Here is a 24,286-nt window from a genome sequence, read left to right as displayed (position 1 = left end):
AACTAAAAATATACATACTAACATCTGTGTCTGTATTATAAATGTTGAACATAAATACAAATAATGTTGGAGGTGGTTAGAAGTCAGTGTGTGAAGGAGGGTGGGAAGAAATCTGGTCAATATGCACTTTAAAAATTACAAATTTTGGAAGTGAATTTGGTACAATTTTAGTTAGTTTAACCAACTTTCCACTTCTGTTTAATAATTCCAAGTTAGAAAAACATATTTTACACCCCTAAAACATGAGTTTTACATTATTTTAATGCATGTTAACATACCTTAAATTCTTGTACACACTTGGGATTTTAAGTTTCAAATTAGGCTTGATTTTCAATGTTTATTTCATCATTAGTACAATGTCAAACCTGGATCAGATACATATAATTATTAAGTGCTGCTGCATATAGAAAGAATGCAGAATGGAGTGGTTGAAGTGAAAACCTATTGTGGATGTGATGTAATAAATATTTATAAGGCCTAACATTTTGTAATCATTTTGTCCAAGAAAATAAGTTTTTGTACTGTAGAATATTTGTTTAATAATCTTTCAGTCAATAGGTTTTCATGGACATCTGTTTCAAAATACTGCACATATCTAGTCTGTTGCAACTTATGCAACATGAGCAAATCACAAACAAATATACAGACAATAGATTTTCCACTCATATCAGCTGTAGGCCACAGTTATGCACCTTATCAGTGTCAGTTCTGTACCCTGGACTCAGCTTCCCATGTATCTGTCTTTACTCCATTCTGTCTGATTCACAAGACAAACACACAGTAACTAGATCATCTACCTGGCAAAAGAAATACTGAACATCATGTTCCTGTCATTTTTCATCAGTGTTGGAAGAATAACTCAATGTAAAAATACGTAAAAGTTCATAATCTTACTGAAGTAGCAGTGCAGAAGTATTATCAGTAGTATGTTTTTAGAAGTAATTTAGCTGAAATGTGTTTGGGACATACTGTGCATACAAGTATATGTGAGACTTGGAATCAAGTTCAGAGTGTGGCTCACTTTCAGCCAGGGAATTAAACAATGTAGAATTATTTATATAGAACTTATGTTATTTATGATCATGATATAGTGATGTCAGTTTGTCTATAAAAGTGGAGAAATTATGTTTCAAACACAACAGATAAACAACAAAACGCTACCACACACACATCTAGAGCATCAGAGTTTCTAAAAAAGAAGAAGTTTAACGTTAACTGACCTCAGGACAATCCTGACAAACAGGAACAGCTGTTTAAAAGCTGTTGCAGTAAGTCACATCGTCTTCACAAGTGCATTTAACACTTAACATTTAACGCTGCTCTCATTTATTTTCATACAGTACAATGTCTAAACCTCCAACTAATGATAAAATTAAAGAAAAAAACTTTTGCATTTATACAACACTGGTTAACACTGGCTAGTTTGCACTTTCACTGAGCACCTGCACACAAGTAGTTCCATTATTATAACTAATAACTAGTAACTAACCAGTAACTCCAGCTGACAAAAAATTGTAGTGGAGTACAACCTTTTACAATGAAATATAATGTAGTGGAAGTATGAAGTCAGTCTAAACGAAAATGCTCAAATAAAGTATAAATGTATTTCCTGTTATTCAAAGTTTCACCGACTGAAAAAATAAACTGTAAAAATTTGCCCATTGAGATCCATCATCAGCAGATAAATGATGTTATTATTATCAGCAGAGATGTTTTCTTCACCATAGTTTTAAACTTCAGAAAACTCCATCTCCTAATGTCATTCTTCAGTATCATGTTTAGTTACCAATCAACATCAGTGCTCACAGCAACCACGTGCAATTTCCTCAAATGCTTCTCTGTTTTCCCCAGTATAATCTAATAATATCATTTGTATGTTTGTTTGTTTGTTTTAATTTAGCCTCCTCTAAATTTCTGGTTAAATCTTTATTAGACAGTAAATTTACAGGTCACACACAGAACAGGTTGTGTTTTTGGTGTTTCTTTTTTTTTCTTTTCTTTCCTTTTTTGTATGTTATTTATTTAATTCATCATTTTAAGGACCAAGCAGAAAGCTCCATAAATGTCAAAGTAAAGTTCCCATCAATGAAACATTCAGAAATGATGTTCCCTTTAGAATGAGAGTTGATGGATGCACCGACCAGATAATAAAACACGTCATGTCATCAGTCTTTGCTGCAACACAAATGTGCTGAATGAGATTAAATTCCTTCTTTCTTTACTTTCACTAAACTCCATTTTAAAAATACATAAATCAATACAGTCTGTGCTGCATGGCCATGTATCTCTGTGGGAATGGGGCATTTCCTTGTGTTGGGACTCACTGTGCGTAAAAAGCACCGCCCTTCAGAGCGCAGACACTTAGAGCTGTAGTAACACTTCTTCAGCTTAGAATAAAAAAAGCTTGTTTTAAATTTTGGGGGGGCCGTCGTGTATTTTGTTCTTTTCTAAAAGAGAAAAAAAAAAAAAGATCTTTCATTATTTTTCCCCCTGCGTTTCTTCTCTCCGCCTTGTTCCGCGCTGCGGAGCTGCAGTGATGTCAGCCTGCCTGGGTCATTTGAAGGTCAGCAGCCTCGGAAGGGTTCATACAAAGTTCACTCGCATATATTAGGCAATTCAATCTTTCATTCTCTGTGGCAAAACTAGTTGGAAATGAGCTGCACGGGGGACGGATAACCCATTCGTCATCGGAGAGGAGAACGTGTGCTTTTAAACGCCGTGCGTGTTATTTTTGATATTAGGAAAGAAAGATCCTCCAGTTCAGGCGGGCTTTGCCACAGCTTTCTCTTGTGTCGGGAACCGGGACGGGGCGAAGCGATTCAGCGAAAACACACCGGGATATTAACACTATTATTGTTGATATGGAGGAGTCCGTGGCTGCGCGCTGAGTGGACACGGTGCCAAAAAAATGGCAAATGAGCGTTTAGAAGAAGCCGTGGAACATTTTGGTCCGAAATAATTCATGATTCCGGTGCGGGACGAAGGAGAAGAAGAGGAGCGAAATCTGCCGTGCCAAGGAGAGGAGGAAGAAGAAGAAGAAGAGGAGGAGGGGGAGGAGGAGGAGGGGGGAAGCAGCGGAGTTTGATGGAGTTGTGTGCGCTTATGCCGGTGATTTTTATCCATAACGCACAAGAGTAGTTGAACGAAGCGCCGTCATCATGTTTGACTGCATGGACGTGCTGGCCGTGAGTCCCGGGCAGATGCTGGATTTCTACACGTCCAGCCCGTCCTCCTGCATGCTGCAGGAGAAGGCTCTGAAAGCCTGCATCAGCGGACTGGCGCACAGAGAGTGGCAACACCGCCGGAGCGCACACTGTAGGTCCAACTTCTCGTGTTGTTGTTGTTGTTGTTGTTGTTGTCGTCGCTGGTGTTATGGTTATTGGCTCACTTAAAGCTGCTCTAAATGATGATGGGTCGGTGATCCACATGATTCACAACAAGTTGCCATAAAGGGCCCGCAGGTCTGATAATTATTGAGAAACTGCTCATCACATAAAGTTAATTTAGACAGGATTTATTTGAGGAAAACCTTTGAAATCAGGGCGCATGAATGCACCACAGATTCATGAAGGAGGAATAATTTTGACACCTGGATTCATTATATTTATGTAGCAGCTCAGTGACATGATAAAGTGTCATTTTCCTTTGCTTGTGTGATTTTTTTAAAAAAAGTTTATTTTCGCTGTTAGATCGAGTAGAAACCTTCATTCACCCCCAGCTTGTCTTCCAAACGTCATATTTCACTCCTACCGTGCGCCTCCATAAATTCTCAGCAGTGGAAGCAGCCGGGACCTGCTGATGTATGGCTTGTCTCAGATCAGTTCAGTTCAGAGAGCAGCAGCCTCCTCGCTGCTGGCTGGAGGAATGCAGAGAGTAAACACAGGCGGCGTTTCCACACCTCCTCCCCGGCCGCACATGACAGGAGGGGCGGCCTGACGAGCCGCGACCTGCGCGCTCTGACACTGATTTAGATAAATGACCCCGCGGACTTTTCAACAAGATTAACGGACTACTATCGGAACATGTCAGCCTCTTGCGTTTTGAATTGGCCGGGTTGATGGATGGACTGCTGCTAGTTTTAGTTCAGGAGAAAGAGTGCATGCTTTAAAGGCAGCTGCATTCCTTAGACTATTAAAAATGATTCCTCATGCTGCAAAAAGTAGAAAAATGAAATAGGCTATCTAACAGGTAAAAATGAGTTGTTAATACCCTGTGGGGAAACTGTAATGCTGTGATGTGAAACTGTAATTATTCATGTGAGAAAAACCCTCATAAAGGATAGGTGTTGCTCTTAAATTTATCACCTACAGATCAGGATCGTTTTCATCCACTCACCCTGTAGCTACTCAGAAGGCGCTCGTCAGTGTTTGTTTTTGGCTGTCCCCCTGCTGCTGCTGCCCCGTGATTTATTCTCATCTGATAATGACCAGCCTCCAGCTGTCATTCCTGGGGAAGTGTTTGCTCAAGGGCACTCAGTCCAAAGTGGCTGTTATCAGTGGAGGGAAAGTGCAAAAGCTACAGCTGCCACCTTTAACCTGACCTGCCTCTCGCTCCTGCCCTGCTGCAGTCCAGGGTTTGATGAAGAGGCTTCTGATAGAACCTACAAGTCATGAGAGAAAACAGAGCAGATCTGCAACTGATCTCTGTTTTCCTATTATACATTAACCCACTGCTTATTTTTTCTGTTCATCGTTTTGGCTCAAACATGTCAGAAAACAGTGAAAAATAACCATCACAAGAGCCAGAGGTGATGTTTTCAAATAGCTTGTATCGTCCAACCAGCAATTCAAAATCAAACATATTCAATTTATAATCGTATGAAAGAAAAACAGAAAATCATAATTTAAGATTTAAGATGCTGGAACCAACAAATTTTTGGCATTTTTGCTTGAAAAATTATAAAAAAGATCAATGAAAACTAATAAATTTTTAACAACTAAATGTTTAACGGCTACAGCTTTAAAACAAAGCAACAATAATCCAGCAGGGAGCTAATAATCATTTCTGATATGATGTTGGTGACAGTAAAGTTGATGTTAATGCTTGTGGCTGAAATATTGTGTTAAAATAGTTAAGTTCTTCAAATGAAACGTTTTTATTTACATCATGTTTCATGTAAGTCTAAAAATGACAGATAGTGAAAATAGAATTTCATCATAGCAGATGATTTGTTAAATGTTTCCTGTATTATTATTCCATATTATAATTTGATTTCTTTGTTAAAACACGTTCTTTGACAGGCCGCAGGCGGGAATTTAGAAATACTGACATTCTCCAAAACACCCTTTAAGAGATTCCACCAAACCCCAAAAAGAAGATTTTAAATTTTTTCTAAAAATTTTGTTAATTTTCCACTGAACTACATTTCCCGAAATATTTATTTCCTTACTTGAAGGAATAAATGCTGACTGCTTTACGCTGGTTTCACTTTTCATAGAATTGTAGATTATTTTATTTATTTCAGAACTCACGTTTCGCAAAGTTTCTCCTCTTATTCACCCTCTGACGTCACACCTGCCAAAATCACATTATTTTCAGATTTATTCAGAATTTTTCATCGCTAATTTTTTTTTCTTCTTCATTTTTTAATATATTTACAAAACCATCCGAATGCTGCTTCCTCCACACTGCCACCAATAAAATTCATTCTCAGTCTTTTATTTATTTACTAGCTTAAAAATTGACAAAACTGAACTTGAACTACTGAAATCAGCCTTTAAAATAACAACTATACGTACGCTCTAAATTTAAGAATATAAACTCTTCTCCCGCTTGCTAAAAAAACCCCCAAATTCCCCCAAAAACGGGCGAGTGCGTGACCTCAGTGGCAGCGACAGGCCGGCTCTTTGTGTCATTTCTCCTGCTGAAGACACTGCGGTGCCTGTTTGATTCGATTCTCTTCATTAACGTCTATCAGTTGTCACAGAATTAAGATAGGTCAACAAATAAAGTCTGTTTTCTCTCTCTGGACGTTATGTTTCTTGTACATTAGTTAAACGATTTAAAGTAAGTTAAGATAATCTTACGATTAACAAATATGCTCATTCCGGCCTTTTAACACGGGACTCATGAAACGCTCAACGGGACGGAAGAAGAAGATCCTGTTGATTTTTTTTCTCCCCCCAACAAACTCGTAAAGCTGTGCTGTGGCCTTTCAGTGCTGTCAGACAGGACACCTCTGCCCTTTCCCTGTTTGAATAAGGCGCTGTTTAAATTAGCCTTTGATTTGAGAAAGCCTCTCCCAGGGTCATTGCAATGTTGGTTTATTAATTTATTTATTCAGGATAATGGAAACCTCCTGGGTGTTAATTAGCCACGTAGACAACGAGTCGGCCATTAATGCACTTCCTCTTCCAGTTTAGATGTTAATTAAGAATGATCAAGGACCTCCTTTACACAGATAAAATGGGCTTTTGTGGCTGAGGAATTGCCGCACGATGCCCACGCTGTGTGAAGAAACAAATGAATATCACATTAGAAGCATCTTATCTCATCAAAACAAATCTAAAAACTATGAGACAAATAAGTGGAAAGGTGATTGTCTATAAACAGTGCTGCTATTGTGACTTAAAAAGATAAAACTGGGAGCTTCCAGCGTGATATGCATCGTACAGCTGATGTCTGTTATGGGATAATTGGGGCCTTTTTGTCTTCAAGGCTTAAGCGCCTGTGATATGGACATGAAAGGCCATTAGCACAGCTTGCACACCAAGCTAATTTAGTGGGCGTGTGAAATGAAAGGCGGATGGGGGGAAATAAAAGCGATGTACAACAGTGAAATGAAAGGAGAGCTGTCTGATGCCAGGCATGTTTAATCGACATGATTAGGACAGCGTGAGGGTCCCGCCAGGGTTACACTGATACTGTGTATCGGGAGCGATGCCGGCCTTTTAATAAATATCAAATACCAAGTCTCCTATAGACTCCTGCTTGACCACAGCTGCAGAAAAAAAAACACCTTTTTATGTTTTATTCACTTGTGCAGCTCTGCAAGAATGATTCATTTCAACACTCTCATGTTTCTCAGAGTTTCTTATGTCATAGCCTTTAAAATGCTGCAAAAAATAATTTTCATCTGCTTCCAGTGGAGACTTTATTTTTTCTGGTGATGGTCTAATTGCTGTTTCAGAGGCTTTTTCACCTCCTTGAAAACACTTCATACCTAATTTGTTTGGCATGAAGGCAAATTCATCTGTGTAGCACCCTTTAACAACTAGGCTATTCAGAGGTCTTTACATAAGGCATAAAAACATATTAACACAAGGATACATAAATATGGATTTAAAAAAATAAAGGGATAAAAACAAACTAAAACAGAAGAATAAAAAGTACAGTGAGAAATATTAATACATAGCATAAATTTAATTAAAGATTTGTTTGGCAAATACAAAAGTTTTATTCCTTGATGTAAAAGAGACAACAAGATGTACAGTATCAAAACTACATAACATAGCAGCAGAAATGTCTGTTGGTTGTAAACCAGTGCTTTATGACGAAATCATAGTATTTTAAAGTCAATTCTTTGACACACAGTTATAGTCATAAAAGATCTGAGAACTCAACTGATGTGATCCACTTTCTTGTCTGTTAAATGGATTTTTTTTTTTTACAGAGACCAGTAAAGACACCAGTATTCATGGAGAAGATGTTCTTAGTCTTGTTGGGACACAAGTCCTTAAATAGTTTTATAGTTAAAGTGACAGTAGTAATTAGTCTTAATGTGGATTGTAAAATGTAGGTCTGACTCTATATGATTTCTGACTTGGTTTGTGATCTTTAACATCAGGAGTTCAAGGTGAGCACTGTCTGTTAATTGTTCATCTTTGGCACCAAAAGCAATAATTTCTGTTTTATCTTTATCTTTGAAAAAAATGATCAAACACACAGTCATTGAGGCCTGTGATATGATGAAGGTTTTGTTCCTATAAAAATCTTAAAAACCCACTTCGGTCATCTTAACAATCACTTCTTAATATAAACCACATATTTCCATATATAGTGTGTATATTTTTAAAGGGGACACTTTATTTAACAAATCACAAACTTGATCATGAATGTACAAGCAGACTGTGGAGAAAACTGCAACATTTAGTTCGTGATTTTTCAACTTTTGGTTTTTTTTTTACCCCTTAAATTGATTTGTTCATGTACATTTGCTTTAACCTTAATACAGTTTAAAGGTCTTTAAGATTTAAAAATTTCAAGTGTATGTAAGGTGAAATTGCAAAAATGACCTCAGATAAAATATTAAAATATATTAAAATATTTCTCATGGTTCCAGTTAATGGTCAAATAGTCTTTATTAGACACTTTTCCGCCCTCATAAAACAACAACAACAACAAAAAAAACACTGAATACTGAATTTTTATTGGCATAAAAATATAACATTTTAGCATTCTGAATAAGAGCAAGAATATCAGTAAAATAAATGATTTCACTCTAAAAAGATCAACTTACAAAAGCAAACAAATCCTGTATCCTGTTGTCCTGATAGTTCAACTGTTGTGTACAAAATGTTATCAGCTCACATATATAAAAAGATTCTCTGCTTCTCTGTACCTGAAAATAACTCACAGGTGTATTAGTTCCCTATATTTTCTTTTCTATGAATTCTTCAGCTGAAACAATCTTTTTTTATGTTTGCCACACCCGTCCCAGAGCTGCCAGATCCACTTCTTTTGTATCCTTGACTGTTTTTTAACATCAGAATCAGGTTACATTTAAAAGTGCTGGCACGGAGAGAATAAAATCAGCGGCGCTGTGCTTTTAAGGCCACGAATTCCTGCGGATTAAAAAGAAACCTATCGCATTTCCAGAACTTTATTCCTTCCTTGCACTTTCTCCCCTGTCATCTACTTTTATGGCTGTCTTAGCTTCTCAGTTTTTATGAAAGCTTTGAAGTGGCTCGCACCTGTTGTGTTTGCCGTGTAGAGTCAGCCAGCGCTGCTGCTGCTGCTGCTGCTGCTGCTGCCGCCGCCGCTGCTTCCTGTCACTGTGCGCCCTGTCTGCAGTTTGACCTCAGTGCTGCAGTCACCTCGAGGTCGACATGAGGTCGAACAGGGGGTCAAAGGGAGGATTTGAGGGAGGGTTTGGTCACATGACTGCCTGGGAATTTGTAAGCCTAAACCCCAGTCCCCAATTATACCTTCTATTATTATATATATCTAGAAATATAGTCAAGTTAGTCTTTTCTCTGTCAAATATAGAACAGATTTTGATGAAAAGCAGATCCTCCACTCCTTCCCACTGCTCTCTTCTTCCATTTCCCCACCAGACATGAAGTCAAATGACTGCTCTTCATTGTTATTTTCTTTTCCTTGAGTGTTTAAAGCTCTTGTAAATATCCCTCTCCGTAAAACGCACAGGCGAGCAGCGCAAAGCTGCTTCTAATTTGCTGTACTTTGGGTGAACTTTGACCATTTCCTCTGACTGGGCCTGGCGTATGTGAGCTATGCACTCTGCGCTCCTGCAGAGAAAACCTGGAGGAAAAACACTTCCAGACTGGATGGAGCGTCAGCTGAGTGGAGGAGGAAGAAGAGTAGGAGGAGGAGGAGGAGGAGGAGGAGGAGGAGGAGGAGGAGAGAGGTTGGAACCACCGAATGGAGTAATATTCCACTAATCCTCCCAGGCTATGCCCACCACTCCACACCCAAATCACCACAGCTTTTTTTCTTTAACACAAACCAAATACACAAATACCCCGAGGAGCTTCAGGAAATGTCACTCTCTCTTCACCCTCCTCCTCCTCCTCCACCTCCTCCTCTTCTTCTTTTCCTCATTCCTGTTTCTGGTGATTTGTTATATTTTGTCAGGTTTAATTCAATCAGTGTGATTTAGGGTTCTGGCTTTCAATTGAAACTCAATTGATTTTTATTTAAATTAGAATGAAGCACCAGATTTTAAGTACACTCTTCCTTCCATTATCTGCAACAGAAACGCAGCTTTGTCCTAATTTCGAATGCGGCATCATTGTGTTAAATTGCCTGTGTGCAGCGACAGACTTTGCTTCAGGTTCTTTGCCATCTGTTGGTCCTGTGGACCATGTGGGCAGAGTTTTACATGTCACTGATTTTCAGACTGGATAAAAGCACAGAGAGGGCAAATAACAGATAGATGATGCTGCAGCTCTGCAGATTATTTCGACATTACCTACAAGTAACCTCACATGCTGCCTCACAGTGCTTGTTTTGGGCTGAACAGGTGTCAGCGATTTGTCAAGGTGATTGTAGCAGCTACTGGATAGTTTCTGAGGGATGCTGCCAACAGCACACATACTGTACAATATAATGACGGTTTTCAAGCCAAAAAAAAGAGGAACAGCATGTAGAAAAATGAAATATTAAAATCAGGGCTGCAGCTAAGCGTTATTGTCATTCTGCTGATTATTTTCTTGATTAATTGATTGTTTAGTCTGTCAACCGCCAGAAAATAGTGAAAAATCCTCATAAGTTCTCAGATGTCTGATCGACAATCCAAAACCTAAAAGATATTTTGTTTACATCGAAAACAGAGTGCAGAGGAAAGCAGCAAATGTGCACACAGGAGAAGCAGTTTAGTAGCGATCAGTTACATAAACACTGTACAGCATGTAATCAATTAAAGTGCATCATATCAGAAATGGACATGTGATAATGAAGTGGATTTAATTCCCATCAAAGGAAATGAAAGTAGACTTTAAATGATGGAATTTTTATTTTGATAATACCTTCAATGACCTGATCAACATGTTCTACATTTAGCATTCACTGATTAAAGCTGCTACACTCACTGATCTGCTCCTCTCTCCTCTTGCTTTTTTTTTATTTTCATAATTTTGGCTGGCCAGGAACAGCACTGGCCTATGAGGTCATTGCAGCGTTTTTCTCAGTACATCCATGTATTATCCCTATTAATAATAATAAGAGTAATAATAATAATCAGACAGGTTGTAAACAGACTTCATTGGAAGAGCAAATGATTGTCCAAACTGTCTGTTGGGAACATTTATTAAATAAAGTGGTTTAGATCATCTGTATGATACTGGCTTGTTTGCAACTAACAAAATTAAGAAACTAAGAAGTTGTAATCAACCGTAATTTATATTTAATCAAAGTTTTGAAACTGTGGTGAATGTAGCTAGTCATGGTGCATGATTGATCTGATATTATCAGATCAAGACATGATGAGGTTATTAGATCATGTCTTGTCTGGAATCCAAACAAATTTAAATTTAGGAGAAAAAAAGATTTCAGTTCAGTGAAATGTTTTGCATCAGCTGTGTATTTTTCCTAAGCTCATGTCTCAAAACTGACAGGCTGATATTTAAGAGAAGTCGGTATTGGCCCTGTACGTCTGTGTACTCCTGGTGTCAGTGAGCTCAGTCCCAGTGGACAGGCCAATCAGGAGAGCTGTTTTCTCTAGTCTTTCCCCTCATTCAGCCTGCAGCCTCCAGCAGGGAGTGTGTGCTTTCCTGTTTGACCCCACCGGCAGGTTCAGCCAGAGGCTAAGGGTTCAGCAGCCACGGCAGCCCCACATTTTTCTCTGCTTGCTCTTAAGCCAGACTCGCCGTGCCGCATGTCTGTCACCAGCCTTTATTCCTCTAATGGCTCTTTCTGTGTATGTTAACATGCAGGGAAGTCGACTCAAAGATTAATCACGCAGAAAATGGAAAAAGGCTCCCCTGCACCTGATAGGGCCCATACACCACCATACAGGTACCCATTGACCACCCCTCCCTCCACCTCCTCCCACACGCACACACACACACACTGAGGGGTGTAATGCATCTACGTTTATGCGTCCCATCTGTCTGCAGGTGGTCACACCGCCTCCCAGAAGCAGCCATAAGTTTCAAATAGGCAGCGGGGCCAAATTGTTGGTGCTGCCTCTCTTCAGTGTGGGACTACCCAGCCGTCACAAATGCTCTGAAGGCATATCAGTAGCAAAAGTATTTTTCCTCTAGATGTATGTTAAAGTGTGCCGTGCCACCTGGGGCAGGCTAATATACACTGCTTTTGTGCTCCAGTAGTCATACATCCTCATCACCATCGTATGTGCCTTGTTTCACTTATTATATGTTTTTGATGCAAGATGTGATATCACTGTGTGTTTTCTCTGCAGAGAGGGGAGAAAAGTATGATTTCAGCTTGTGTTTGAAATGAAAAACCTCTTGTATCTAAGCAGCCACTCCCAGCAAATTATGTTTTCATAGTTTTATTTTGGATTATTCCAAATCCATGATGTAGAAGAGTACATAACTGAAGTGCCAAAAGAGCCACATCAACAAATGTGAATATGTTGAGGATATCGATCTTATTAACAATGTACAATGACTTAATACAAACATTAAGTCATACTTTAATGATAATAAGTTCATTTATATCTTCAATTTGATTATATATTTAAACAGCAACTTCAGCTTTCCTACAGTGTTTTAACTTCTCACCTTGCTGCAGTGATGTAGAAGTGTACTCCAGGGTGTGTCAGTACACTGTGACATCACTGTTGGGTGTGGTTACAAGTGCAGCAGAGCACACAACTGAACACACCCATCCGACTTTGAACTGTCAACCAGAAAGAGCAGTGTAACACTACATTTCAGCCTTTTGTTAAATTAATCTTAAAACAATCCTTCCAAACAAAGTTACAAAGTCTCAACCTATTGATTGTTAATAAATTAACCTTAACAGTCAAAACATGAGGGGATTCTTTTCCTGTTTTTCACTTCTGGAGAACCGTCTCTTTATCTCATACACAGACGTTTGTGCTTTTTTCGTGTATTTTTGTGGCAGAGCACCCTAATGAAATTTAGTGCAGGAGAAATGCACTGCATATTAGAGACGGAGAAAATTTCTCTAATGAATGCTTTACACTAAATATTTTCCTGAAATGATTAGTCGGTTAATCAGTTTGTCAACAGACATAGAATTAATTAACAAAGACTCACTATGTGTAATGTGAAAAGTGTCTCTCATAGTAATGAACCCGCAGAGAATTATCACCCAGTTAACAAAATACACCCCACATTTGCATTTTCATTATGAAGTAACTAAGAGATTAAGAGTCTACAGCCGTGCAGGTGGCTCTGAAGCTGTACTCAAGCTAAATGCTAACATCAGCATGCTTACATGCTTGCAATGGCAATGCTAGCATGTTGATGTTTTATTTCACCATGTTCAAGTGTGTTGGCGTGCAAACATTTGCTACTCAGCTGAGGCTGATGGGAATGTCATTAGTTTTGCATGAATTAGGTCATAAACCAAAGTATTACACAACATTTTTTTACCAATCCATCAAGTAGATGGTGAGATATATCACAGCATAAGTGAAAACTTTGACCTGCTGGTGGTGCTAGACGAAAATTCAGAAAATCACCAAAATGCATAGAACGTTTCCTCTGGGGACCTTGAATATATATTGTAAATTTTATGTTAATCCATTTAATACTTGTTTAGAGTTTAGCTCATGGTGGCACTACAGTAAAAGTCAGTGCATCATTAAAGTCAGTAGGATTCATCCTCTGAGGACCATGAATGTCTGTACAAAACGTCAAAGCAATACATCGAATACTTTTTGAGATATTTCAGTCTGGACAAAGGTGGTGGAATGACTGACCAACTGACTGATATCAATCCCTAAAGCCATGCAGTGAGCATGGCTAAAAACCTGTATCAGTCAAATTTTATCTTGCACTGCACACCATAGCTGGTGAAACATGATTATTTTATTCAAACAGTATTGAGCATTAGCCTTGCCTAATGTCTCAAGTATGAGGACGCCTGTATTTTGCTGATGTACAACTCTGAGAAGAACTTTTGAGGCAAACTGTTTTCTATGCGATTATATTCTGACATCATATATTTACTGCAAGACCTGCTCATAATTGGTGTGTAGTTTGAAATTGAAGCACAGCAACAGAGTTAGTAAAACACATAGCTGCAGCATTTTGTACTAATTGAAAGCATGTGAAAAGAGAATTGCGATAATTAAGCCTATGGTAAATAAATAATAATACTTTAAACATTGTATTAGTTGTATTCACACATAGACACAAAAACTGTCCATTTTCACACTTCCTCCCTGATCAGATGGCTTTGTGTGTCAGACCACTGGCCTTCCTCCAGTATGATATCTCACCATACATCTGCTTTATGTGCAAGCTGCTTCTGACCGCTCTTTGCCAGCAACAGAGGGAAAGCATTTGGACCATTTGCAGCAAAGAGATGACCTGACTTCCATGAAAACAAATGCCTTTCTGTCTGTCCTCATCAGTGAAACCAGGTCGCACTGCAGTCGTTTAAAGAATGGAGAAATAACATGGCTGACTTCCCCTACTGAAGTTGTTTACTTTCACATGAATACCGCTTGAAATTCAGACCAGCAAACTTTCCTAAATCCTAACGCAGCACCATTATGTCAGCTTTATACAAGTCTACTTAAAGATTCTACAGAAGCTTTAAGCAGTTGATGCTGTCACTGTTTCATAGCAAGTCACCGAGACTTCTCCTTGCAGCCCAAACTTCTTCCTCAACTCAGATAAGAGTGAGAATCAATAGATATATGAATCATCTCATTCTAATTAACCTTGCTGTCTCATCCCTTATTACAGAGGTATCATTTATCCTCATGTACTGTACTGTATGTTCCTCAAACTTGTTAAGTCTTCCCTCGAGCCACTGAACTTGCTGAACGCAAAGCTGCAAATGCGACATGCGCAAAAAGTCACACTGTGAATGTAGCGGAAGATTAGATTAAACCACCAGGGAATTCCACGCAAGGAAGGGTCCAGTAATTATAAGAGCTTGTCCCTTACCATCAGTAATTGAGTTTACTCTGATGAAGTACGGAAGAATGTAATCTAATCAGCAGAGATGCTGGAAAGACTGCTCTCCATTTTCTGTGCAGATACGTTGTGTGCACAGTGGTTGGCTGTCTGCATACTGTAGATTTTAAGTCGGGTACATTTTCACTTAAAGGTGCTAAGTGTACTATGATTGCTGGTCTCTTTCTTGAAGCATTGCTAGTGCTGTTATTTGCAAATTAAGACTACATCTCCCATAAATACTAGTGTGTAATGTCTCTCCTACCTGCTTTCTGGTGAGACTGTTTTTTTTCCCCTCACTGGCTTTTCACATCCTCTTCTATGCGTCTTTGCCAGAAGTGTTTTGACAAGATAAAATGTCTGCCCTGAAAAGGGTTTATCGGCTTTGCAAATGTTTTATGAGGAAGGTAATTCACTCCCACAGTTACAAGAAAACTTCACAGGACACCTTAGATAGAGCTATGCTAGCTGTTCTGTGAGGCTGTACATGCAAACATGCGCTCAGTGGCAATGGTAACACACTGATGTTTGGCAGGTCATGTTTACCATGTTCACCTTCTTAGATTAACGTGTTAGCAATGCTAATTTTGCAAAAGAGGTGTGGATGGCACTAGCTTTGCAGGTATTATTGGACAAAGTCAAATTTGAACCTGATAATGACATAAGATGAAAAGTGAGGTGGTCATCAAAGTTATTACAGTTCATCCTTAGGAGAACATGAATTAGCAAATGTCATGGTAGCTGTTTAGATATTTTCCGCAGACCTGGTGGAATAACCACCTGACTAACTTACCATCTCTAGAACTGCTAGCATGACTAAAACACAAACTGACAGTTTTCTTAAATGAATAAAACAACATGGAATCAGTGATTTTACATCTTTTTTGTGTGTATTGGGGTCTGACCTATTGCCAAGATTTGCCAAGGACTTCCTCTTCCCCTTAAACAAGAAACCAACACTGTGAAGTTTCATCAGAAGGCCACTTATCATTTGAATACTAGCAAGAAGTTTTTGATGTGTAAAATCAGTGTTTCCTCTTTGCCATGAGACCGAAACTAGCCATTCAGACATTTTTGTGCAACAGTATCTGGGCCTATAACTTTTTGAGCAAACAGTTTTCTCATTGTGGTGAGGTAGTTTTGAATAATGTCTTGTTTCCTGATTTTAAATGTAAATGTCTTTCCCTACTTCCAGATGTCTAAATGAATCATTTAGTCTTTCGAAAACAAGCTTCTTCATCTTCTTCCTCTTGTTTGCATTCCCTGTAGCCATTGAAACGCAGAGCACCAGCTCTGAGGAGCTCGTCCCCAGCCCGCCGTCCCCGCCGCCCCCTCCCAGAGTCTACAAGCCCTGCTTCGTCTGCCAGGACAAGTCCTCTGGATACCACTATGGTGTCAGTGCTTGTGAGGGCTGCAAGGTAAGACTGTTGTACTTAGACTAAGTGATGAGTTGTGTTTTTCTCTCTGAGACGCTGAGTAAAAAGGGCATTTTCACTCTGAGTTCATAGAGAGTGGTTATTATTGAACGCGGATGTGGTTCACACACGACTGCCTTCATTTAGCCTCTCGAGAACCTAGCAGCTGGGTGAAACTGAGAGCTTGTTGAACCGACTCTGGAGCTTTTTGTCTGAACTGCTGATCTGAAACTATGATCTGATCAACATGATTCGACACGGTCTGTATTATATGTTGCAGGTTTTACCCCTGAAGCCCTTTCTGCAGTTAATTCATTATCATTGAAGGAAATTAATGCATTTTCCTCTTCAGTTTCCCTTTTAAGGAATAAATGGAGCAATACAAAGAATAATGGAGCAATACAACAACCAAGTATAAAAACCATTATAGTGACCATGTCACCCCATGTCAGTTTACCACCCAGAAAGACCTTTGTGGTCTTTTGTATCCCAGTCTTCTGAAATGTAGCACGGTGGCTCAGTGGTTAGCACTGTCGCTCCACTGTAAAAAGGTCTTGAATGGCCTTTCTGTGTGGAGTTTGCATGTTTTCCCTGCACCTGGAAGTGTTTCTGCCGGTTGCTCAGGTTTCCTCCCATAGTCCAAACTCAAGCCAGTTCAGTAGCCTATATTATCTTAGTGCAGATATATCAGTAGCAGCATATATGTTGTCTGGAAATTTCAGTACAGAAATGCCAAAAATATGTTTTAGATAAGCATTAAAGTTCATTCTTGACCTTGGCCTATATAGTAGTCTGACAAAACAGTCCCAACTAAAGATCCTCCTACTAGCGTTTTGTGAAGCTTTCAACCTTATCTTTATCTGCAGATAAAGTTTACTTAGTCGTCATGGAGATGGATGTGTTGACATGCAAGCTCAGTTGCTGTTATGATTCATACATGGCTAATCCATCTGCTGATTTCAACAATGTGATTTTGTTGAAATCTCCAGAAAAAGAGTTGAGTTTGGATTGCTTTGTCAAATTTCAAATGTCAAAAATGAACTTTTGAGCTTTTTGCTTTTGAGCCAACATGGATGGAAATTACTAAGTGCTATGGATGAACTCGTAACAACTTCTGAGCTTACATGTCAACAGATCCATCTCCATGACAACTAAGCAAAACTACAACTGCTGATGAAGAACGTTTGATATTGTTGAAGGCTCTTGGAAAAGTCAGCAAGTGGGCCTTGAGTTAGGAAAGATTTGTCAAATGTTTCTAGTATTTTAGAAACATTGTAACCATTATATACTTTAGTTGGTCAACTGGAGAGCACTTACAAATGTGTTTTTCAATTGTGAAATCTCCGTCCCATATTTTGGGAAACAAACAAAATCCCATCCACCTCCACTGTATTGTGATAGAGCAGGTAATCTTAGAGACACATACCTGCAAACTCGGGAAAATAAAATCTAAACTCTGCATGGCAAGAGTTTGGCTGCTGCACACAGCTATTTGCTGCTCAAAGTTTATGATGGTTCAACTTTTTCAACTTGCTGCCGTGACAGTATCTCCTCTAAGTCTCCTCTGCTGTTCTCAAATGTTCTACTTTTAGACATTCTTTCCAACATCTGCCTTGCCAGCACTTGTCTGTCCTCTCCTACTTACAGCAGCTGTTGCTAGGCAACCACTCACGCCCGCATCCACATAGACATACATACATACAGTAGATTCGGTAGTCAGTGAATAAAGGCTGCTAAATGTATTTTTTAAAACATCTCTAAATCATTTTAACTTAAACAGTGAAACTTTACATTTCTTTGTTAGTGGGAATAGTAAAGTCTTCTTGAGAATTGCACGTGTGTTCCTCGCAGACAACCTATTGGATTTCTTCCCAGGCGATGCAGTTTTCTCCCATGCAGCCAGACTGCTGTGTGAAGTCCTCTCTCCTCCCCGCCTCTGTAAATGAAGCAGTGGTATGCCAGGAATCCTTTGGAGTTTTTGGCCCAGAGGGAGGTGGTGATCAGCTCACTCACTAGGCTTTGGGTCAAACTAAGTTCTCCGTGGACTCCCATGCCGTTTATACACCAATATAAGCCTCATCGTAAAAGCCTGTCATGACCTCTGACCTCCCCTTGCTCTGGCCTTCATTTAGAGGAGGCCCACTTTATAAATCCTAGATGAAATTTATCTGAATGAATGAAACAAATAATGTAGTATGTGCACAACAGCTCAGTTTAGGCACATACATACTGACAGTGGATCATCATCACATCATTTCTGAGCGCCGTGAGCGCAGATTGTGCCTCCCTAATGACAGATGCAGGTGGTGAATGAAGTGAAATCACTGTCAGAGTGCTTCTGAGAATATGTACAATAAGGCAGATTTTCATTCCATCCATCCGCTCACTCTACGGAGCGCTGATGTAAAAATAGTTCAATTCATGGCAGAATGGCCTTGATTTTTGTGACATCCTGACTCAAGAGGATTAAGCGGAGGATTATAGTTTTTTTTTTCCCTGTGTTGTATTTCTGTCTCCATGGCGAAGGCATTGTTGTCTGTGGTGCGAGGGGCAAGCCCCTTCTATTGGGTAGATGCAACCAAGCATGCTCTACAGCTGTAGGCTTTTAGCCAGCAAGAAGAGCCTTTTACTGCCCGCTGAATGTGCCAATTAGAGCTACAAATAGACTCAAAGACAGACAGTGCGTGTGTGTATGTGCTTTGTAGGATATATGGTTGCGAGTATAAAGCACTTGTTAAAGACACTTTTCACACATGCACGCTTACATGCTTATACTGCAATAAATTCATATTGCACAAATGAGTGTCCAAGCATTTGTTTTCTCAGCTGCACAGTATAAACATTTATGTGAAATTAAGATAAATGTAGAATTTTCACAGAAATGGCAGTAGTCCATGTTAATACAAGTAAATATCAGACAATATCATTTTAATGACATAGGTTTATTTTAAATGACATTACTGACTATAAATCACATTATTTCAACTTCAAACTGATTTATTTTGATCATTGGATACTTGGAGATTTATTACTTGTTCGGGTAAATATTTGTACCACATTTGATAAATAAGTGAAGAAGTTAAGATGCAGTATAAACTCATATTTCTTCAGCTGAATTTGTAGAATAAAGCTGTTAATAAAGCTATTCACTACTCTTTACATAGCAGACAGTCAGTAATTGACTCTACAGTGAGCAGTCAACTGAGATTTCAGACACTTATGAATCAACATTTTGTGTCATCACAGACAGCTGTACAGTCATTTCAGCATCTATAAAACGCAGCATGTGGTATTGTGGGATCGTTAGTCATTTACATGCATGAATGTGACTCTCAGTATTCTGACAAATGTGCAACACGTGCAATAACCACTTAGTTGTAAGCAGGTGTGATTTTTTTTAAACTTTTTTTATGATTTATATTTTGCTAAAGTTTTCAAAATTTTAACACAATGCAGACAATAATAATAACAATAATAATAAAAATAATAATGATGATGAATAAACATAACAAAAAGACAAAGAAAAGAAAATAACTTAAATTTATCTGAAATTTATTTAAAAGAATAAATCACTTACACACACACATATATATAAAGAGAAGTGAATTACTATTTAATGATTTTTTATGAACCAAACAATTAATCGATTAATGAAAACTAATTGTTAGTCACAGTCCTAATCATTCTTATTATCAATTAATAAAATAACATTTTACCTGAAATTGTTTGTTTTGTTCAGTCTAAAATATAAAGATATTCTCTTTACAATGAAAGAATGATTCATTTATTATCAAAATGCTTAGTTATTTTTCTGTCCATCCACATACCTTCCAGAAAGATCATACATATGTATGCCAACAGAGAATCAGCATTACTAGTTGCACTTTTATCAGTGTTCAGATTCTAGTTAGTTAGTGTGTTGCCCAGCCGGAGCAGATCTGCTGTGTGGATAGAGCTGATTTGAATTGTTAAAACAGGGTGCAGGCATATGGGCCTCCAGAAGCACATGCATATGCAGCACATGACAGTTTTTATCTGTGTTGACCCAAAGTCAAGAAATCCTCCAAAGTCAAGGCAGCTTTCACATTCAGTCACCCCTACACTTCCTGTCCACTTGACATTTTTTAACAATGTCCTTCTCAAAACTCCGTCTGAAAACTCCACAAAGTGTTCCAGGTACCATCTGAGCATGATGTCTGTACTGATTCCTGGAACTGATCCTGTCTGCTGTTCATACCAGTGAAGAACACATGAAGGAAAAGCTGTGCAGACTTCAGTGTTGTGTACGCTCTGCTTTCCAAGAATGAGGAACTGCTGGATATCAGATATCTGTCTATCTGTAAACCTTTGCATTTTGGGACCGTGCCCTGCAGTTAGTTTCCCTTCTAATCAACAATAAAAAACCACATGCAAATAAAAGTAAAGAAAACTTCTTTACAAATTTAAGAAAAAATGCTGCAAAGTGAGAAAACACAACAAAATACAGAAACACTGAAAGTCACACAGAGCACACTGGAAATAAGTTACAAAACAACATAAATTTCATGTGGTCACTAAAAGTAATGACCATGCCCTCTATAATTAGTGTGGCCTTTTTGTGTTTCTCTGTTGTTTTGTAACTCATTTCTGTTCTGACTTGCAGCATTTCTGTATTTGGGTGCAGTTTTTTGAAATGCTGTGTATGCGTCGTGAAGCTGGTGAAGATGTTATCGTCATTTGCTTGTTTTTTTCTCTATTTGCATGCTTTGTTAAATTGCAGTGCATTTCAGTGTTCAGGGCCACTGTAGCAAAGAAAATAAAAAAAACAGGTTAAACACAAATCAGTGTGAATGAGCCGTGCTGTTGAAGAGGTTGTTCTCATGTCAGAGGAAGTAAACAAAATAGAAAACCACACTAGTAATCAGAGGAGCACTCCCAACTGCATGAAAGAAATAAAAACTGTACTGCATGTGAGTAAATAGGAGTTAGTTCCCAATTGTCTCATAATTCTGTGCTTGTGCACAGTCTGTCTTTATATCATAGGGAGCATGATTCATGGACCATAACATCCTGTCATGTCTGAATGAAGCTGTAGGGAACACTTACGTAAAAGACACCATTGTTTTAATGACAAACCCTCAATTTAAAAGAGAGATGAAGACAGCAATGTAATGTATTCCCTGTCTGAAAGGGCCTCTACAAGAAAAATTCCATTCACTTCCATTGTATTGGGGTTGAAGCAGAAACCAGAGAGACAGTTATCTCAAAACCTGATAAATAAAACCAGAACAATCTGTATGACTGGATACCACTAGAGAAAGTGAGAAGATTTGTTTTTTGTAGCGAGCCTGTGTCCTTCTTCAGAATGGATACAGAGCAGTTTAGAGAGTGATGTCTCAACGTTGTTTTGCATAAGCTCTGAAATGTCCAGAAAGAAAGACGCCTTGAATCTGTCGACAGCGCTGACAGGCCTTTGGGAACGAAGACAAAACTTGAAGCAGTGAACGCTCCTCCCCCTCTCTCTTTTACTTGTTGGGTCCTGAGGCGTTGACACAGCAGGATTAGTTTGATGGAACTGGTTTGACAAGCAGGAGACCATAACCTCTTTGAATAAAACACAATTCAGAATGCTCATATTGGGAAAAAAAACCCAAATCCTTTCTGTTTCTGCACCTCAAACCTACATGCAGGCTTGGAATGGATAAATAAACTCCCAAACCAGAATTTCAAGTGTTTATGTATAATTTCTTTCATTTATCCCAGGAAAGGGTTAGGTGCCTGACATATAAAAGAATGGGCATGTACATACAGAAAATAACATTGTGGACCACAACACTTACTTTAAATCAGGTGAACTGTATGCAGACTTGAGCTGAGCTTAGTGTTACATAGCAATGTGGCAAAGAGAAGAAAAACGTCAAAGAGGGAATTTGTAGGACATTTTATTTGGAGTCTCTGTCTTTACAGCACCTCACAAGTCTCAACAGGCTTCCACATACTGGCATTTATGAGTGTGCATTAAAGGAATACTGCAGTTCACCATTTTGGGAAATATACTCTATGGTGTTCTTTCCGAGAGTTACATGAGAAGATAGATACCATTCTAATGTCTGTGCATGAAGTACAGAGCTGGAGTCAGGACGTGGTTAGCCTAGCTTAGCATAAAGACTGGAAGCAGGGGGAAACGGCTAAAAATGTGTGTCTGCCAACATCTCATTTAATGTGTCTTCAGGTGGTGCAGACTAAAACAACCGCAGCTAGAGCCTTTAGAGGAAGTAGAATGTGATCAAAACTCAATCTGATACAAGACAAACTCTGCAAGTTTGAGCTGAACATTCATCGCTCCTGTAGCGAGGTGTGCTTTGCATGCTGGGATGAGGATGAATGAAATCAACAGTTGCTAGCAGCTAGCCAGAGAATGAATCGAGGTGCTCTATACAAGATCCTGTCACTTCTTTACAAGAATAGAGGCAAGCAGTTGAAATTGTGGACGTGGGTGGTGGCGAAATCTGCTGTGGACAAAGCTCCGTCCCCAGGCTTTTGTTCCAGTTTGGATGCAGTTTCCCATTTGAGTCAGTAGTCCCACTTTGAGGACCACCTTCAAAACTGCAAATTGTGAAGCACTTGGGATATAAGGACTTTATAGCATCAGTCCATCTGCTGCCATTTGCTACCACTGCATATACTTTGAAATGTAGTCTACTTAACGGTCAATTTACTGTAATAACAACAACAACATATTGGTTCAAATAACGCTGTAACAGTTGTGCATAACAACAGAAATGTGATTATACCATTCATTGCAAATTGTGAGAGTAAAATTGTGCAGGCTTACAAACATTTTTGTAATAACTGACATACATAGTACACAATTAGAAAGCTGCTCAATCACTAAATGTGTTATTTCAATAATATAGCACTGGTTTTACATAACAAAGTGTGTTTCCAGGTGCTGGGGAGTACTACTGCAAATGTGAAAAAAGTAGGGGAGACTAGGGACAGTTGTAACATGGGACGGTTGTAACACCTTGAATTCCTCCAATCAGAAACAAGCTACAGTGATTACACTCACTGTACACATGCTCAGTTTGACTGTCTTTTTCCTTACAAAAAAGGAGCCACATTTGAAACTCCCCAGAGAAAGTTACGAGCACAAGTGTTTTTTTGAGGTAAAAATTGAACTTTTCTATCAAATGTATTTTTTGGATACTGTCCTGAGATCAAATGTCTACAAATCCAAACAAGTATTATTAGAATCATTGTTTTGTAAGCTAAAAATAGAAATGGCTAACATGTGTCAAACTGGCAGTGAAGCTAGTTCACATGAGGTGAAAACATGACTGGTGATAGTGGGACGGTTGTAACACCTTGTTACGTCTTGTCCCTGAGCAAAGTTTAATTTATATTTTAAAAACCTAAAGGCCTACATCAACCAGATAGATAGATAGATAGATAGATAGATAGATAGATAGATAGATAGATAGATAGGTATTTCATAAAACCACTTAAATACATTGTTTCAGTAGTTGACACATTGCAGTTTATAATATAGCAAATAGACTATTCCAGTGTAAACAATTTTTGATTTATCTGGAAATCACAAAAAGTGTTACAACTGTCCCTGGTCTCCCCTACTATAAAGCCTTTTGTGGCTACAGGTGTGGGAAGCTGGGAGCTGCAGGAGATCTGACAAACTGCCTCAAATGATGTCACGTGAGTCAGCATTAGCTGAAGCTGAAGACTACAAGTTTGAAAATGAAGAAATCTGTGAGGATACCAAACCTCTGTAGCCCGCTACTCATCTCTGCTGGAGGCTGGCATCTCCAGCTACATCAGCCTCTAGTAGCATCACACACCTGAATCTGTACAGTTGTGTGAACCACGTTGAGTTGCATTGTGGGTAATGAGGGTGCCAGGTTTTGACACAGAAGAAGAACGTCTGGAATGAAAAAGACGATATCTCTGGTTCTGCTGAATTTTTTTTTGTCCATCGTGAGTCTGACAATGCTATAGGGATGCAATGCTAAATCTGTGCAGTACTCCTTTTCTTTGCAGCAGCAGAGACAATTACCAAAATTATTTTTTAAATAT

General features: G+C 38.8%; 1 protein-coding gene across 1 annotated transcript in view; it reads left to right on the top strand.

Annotated features, from left to right (window-relative positions):
• Positions 1-1,911: 1,911 nt before the first annotated feature.
• Positions 1,912-24,286, top strand: part of LOC122969972 (retinoic acid receptor beta-like) — an 89,259-nt gene continuing 66,884 nt past the window's right edge. Inside the window, exons 1-2 of the mRNA XM_044336031.1 lie at positions 1,912-3,315; positions 16,071-16,219. Of these exons, the coding sequence (XP_044191966.1) occupies positions 3,159-3,315; positions 16,071-16,219 (306 nt within the window). The 5' untranslated portion in view covers positions 1,912-3,158. The remainder of the gene's footprint in view (positions 3,316-16,070; positions 16,220-24,286) is intronic.

This window comes from Thunnus albacares, chromosome 19, assembly GCF_914725855.1.
Source record: "Thunnus albacares chromosome 19, fThuAlb1.1, whole genome shotgun sequence".
In the NCBI taxonomy this organism is placed as follows: Eukaryota; Metazoa; Chordata; class Actinopteri; order Scombriformes; family Scombridae; genus Thunnus; species Thunnus albacares.
The sequence above is the reverse complement of the archived record's forward strand: the minus strand, read 5'-3'. Positions and strand labels throughout refer to the sequence as shown.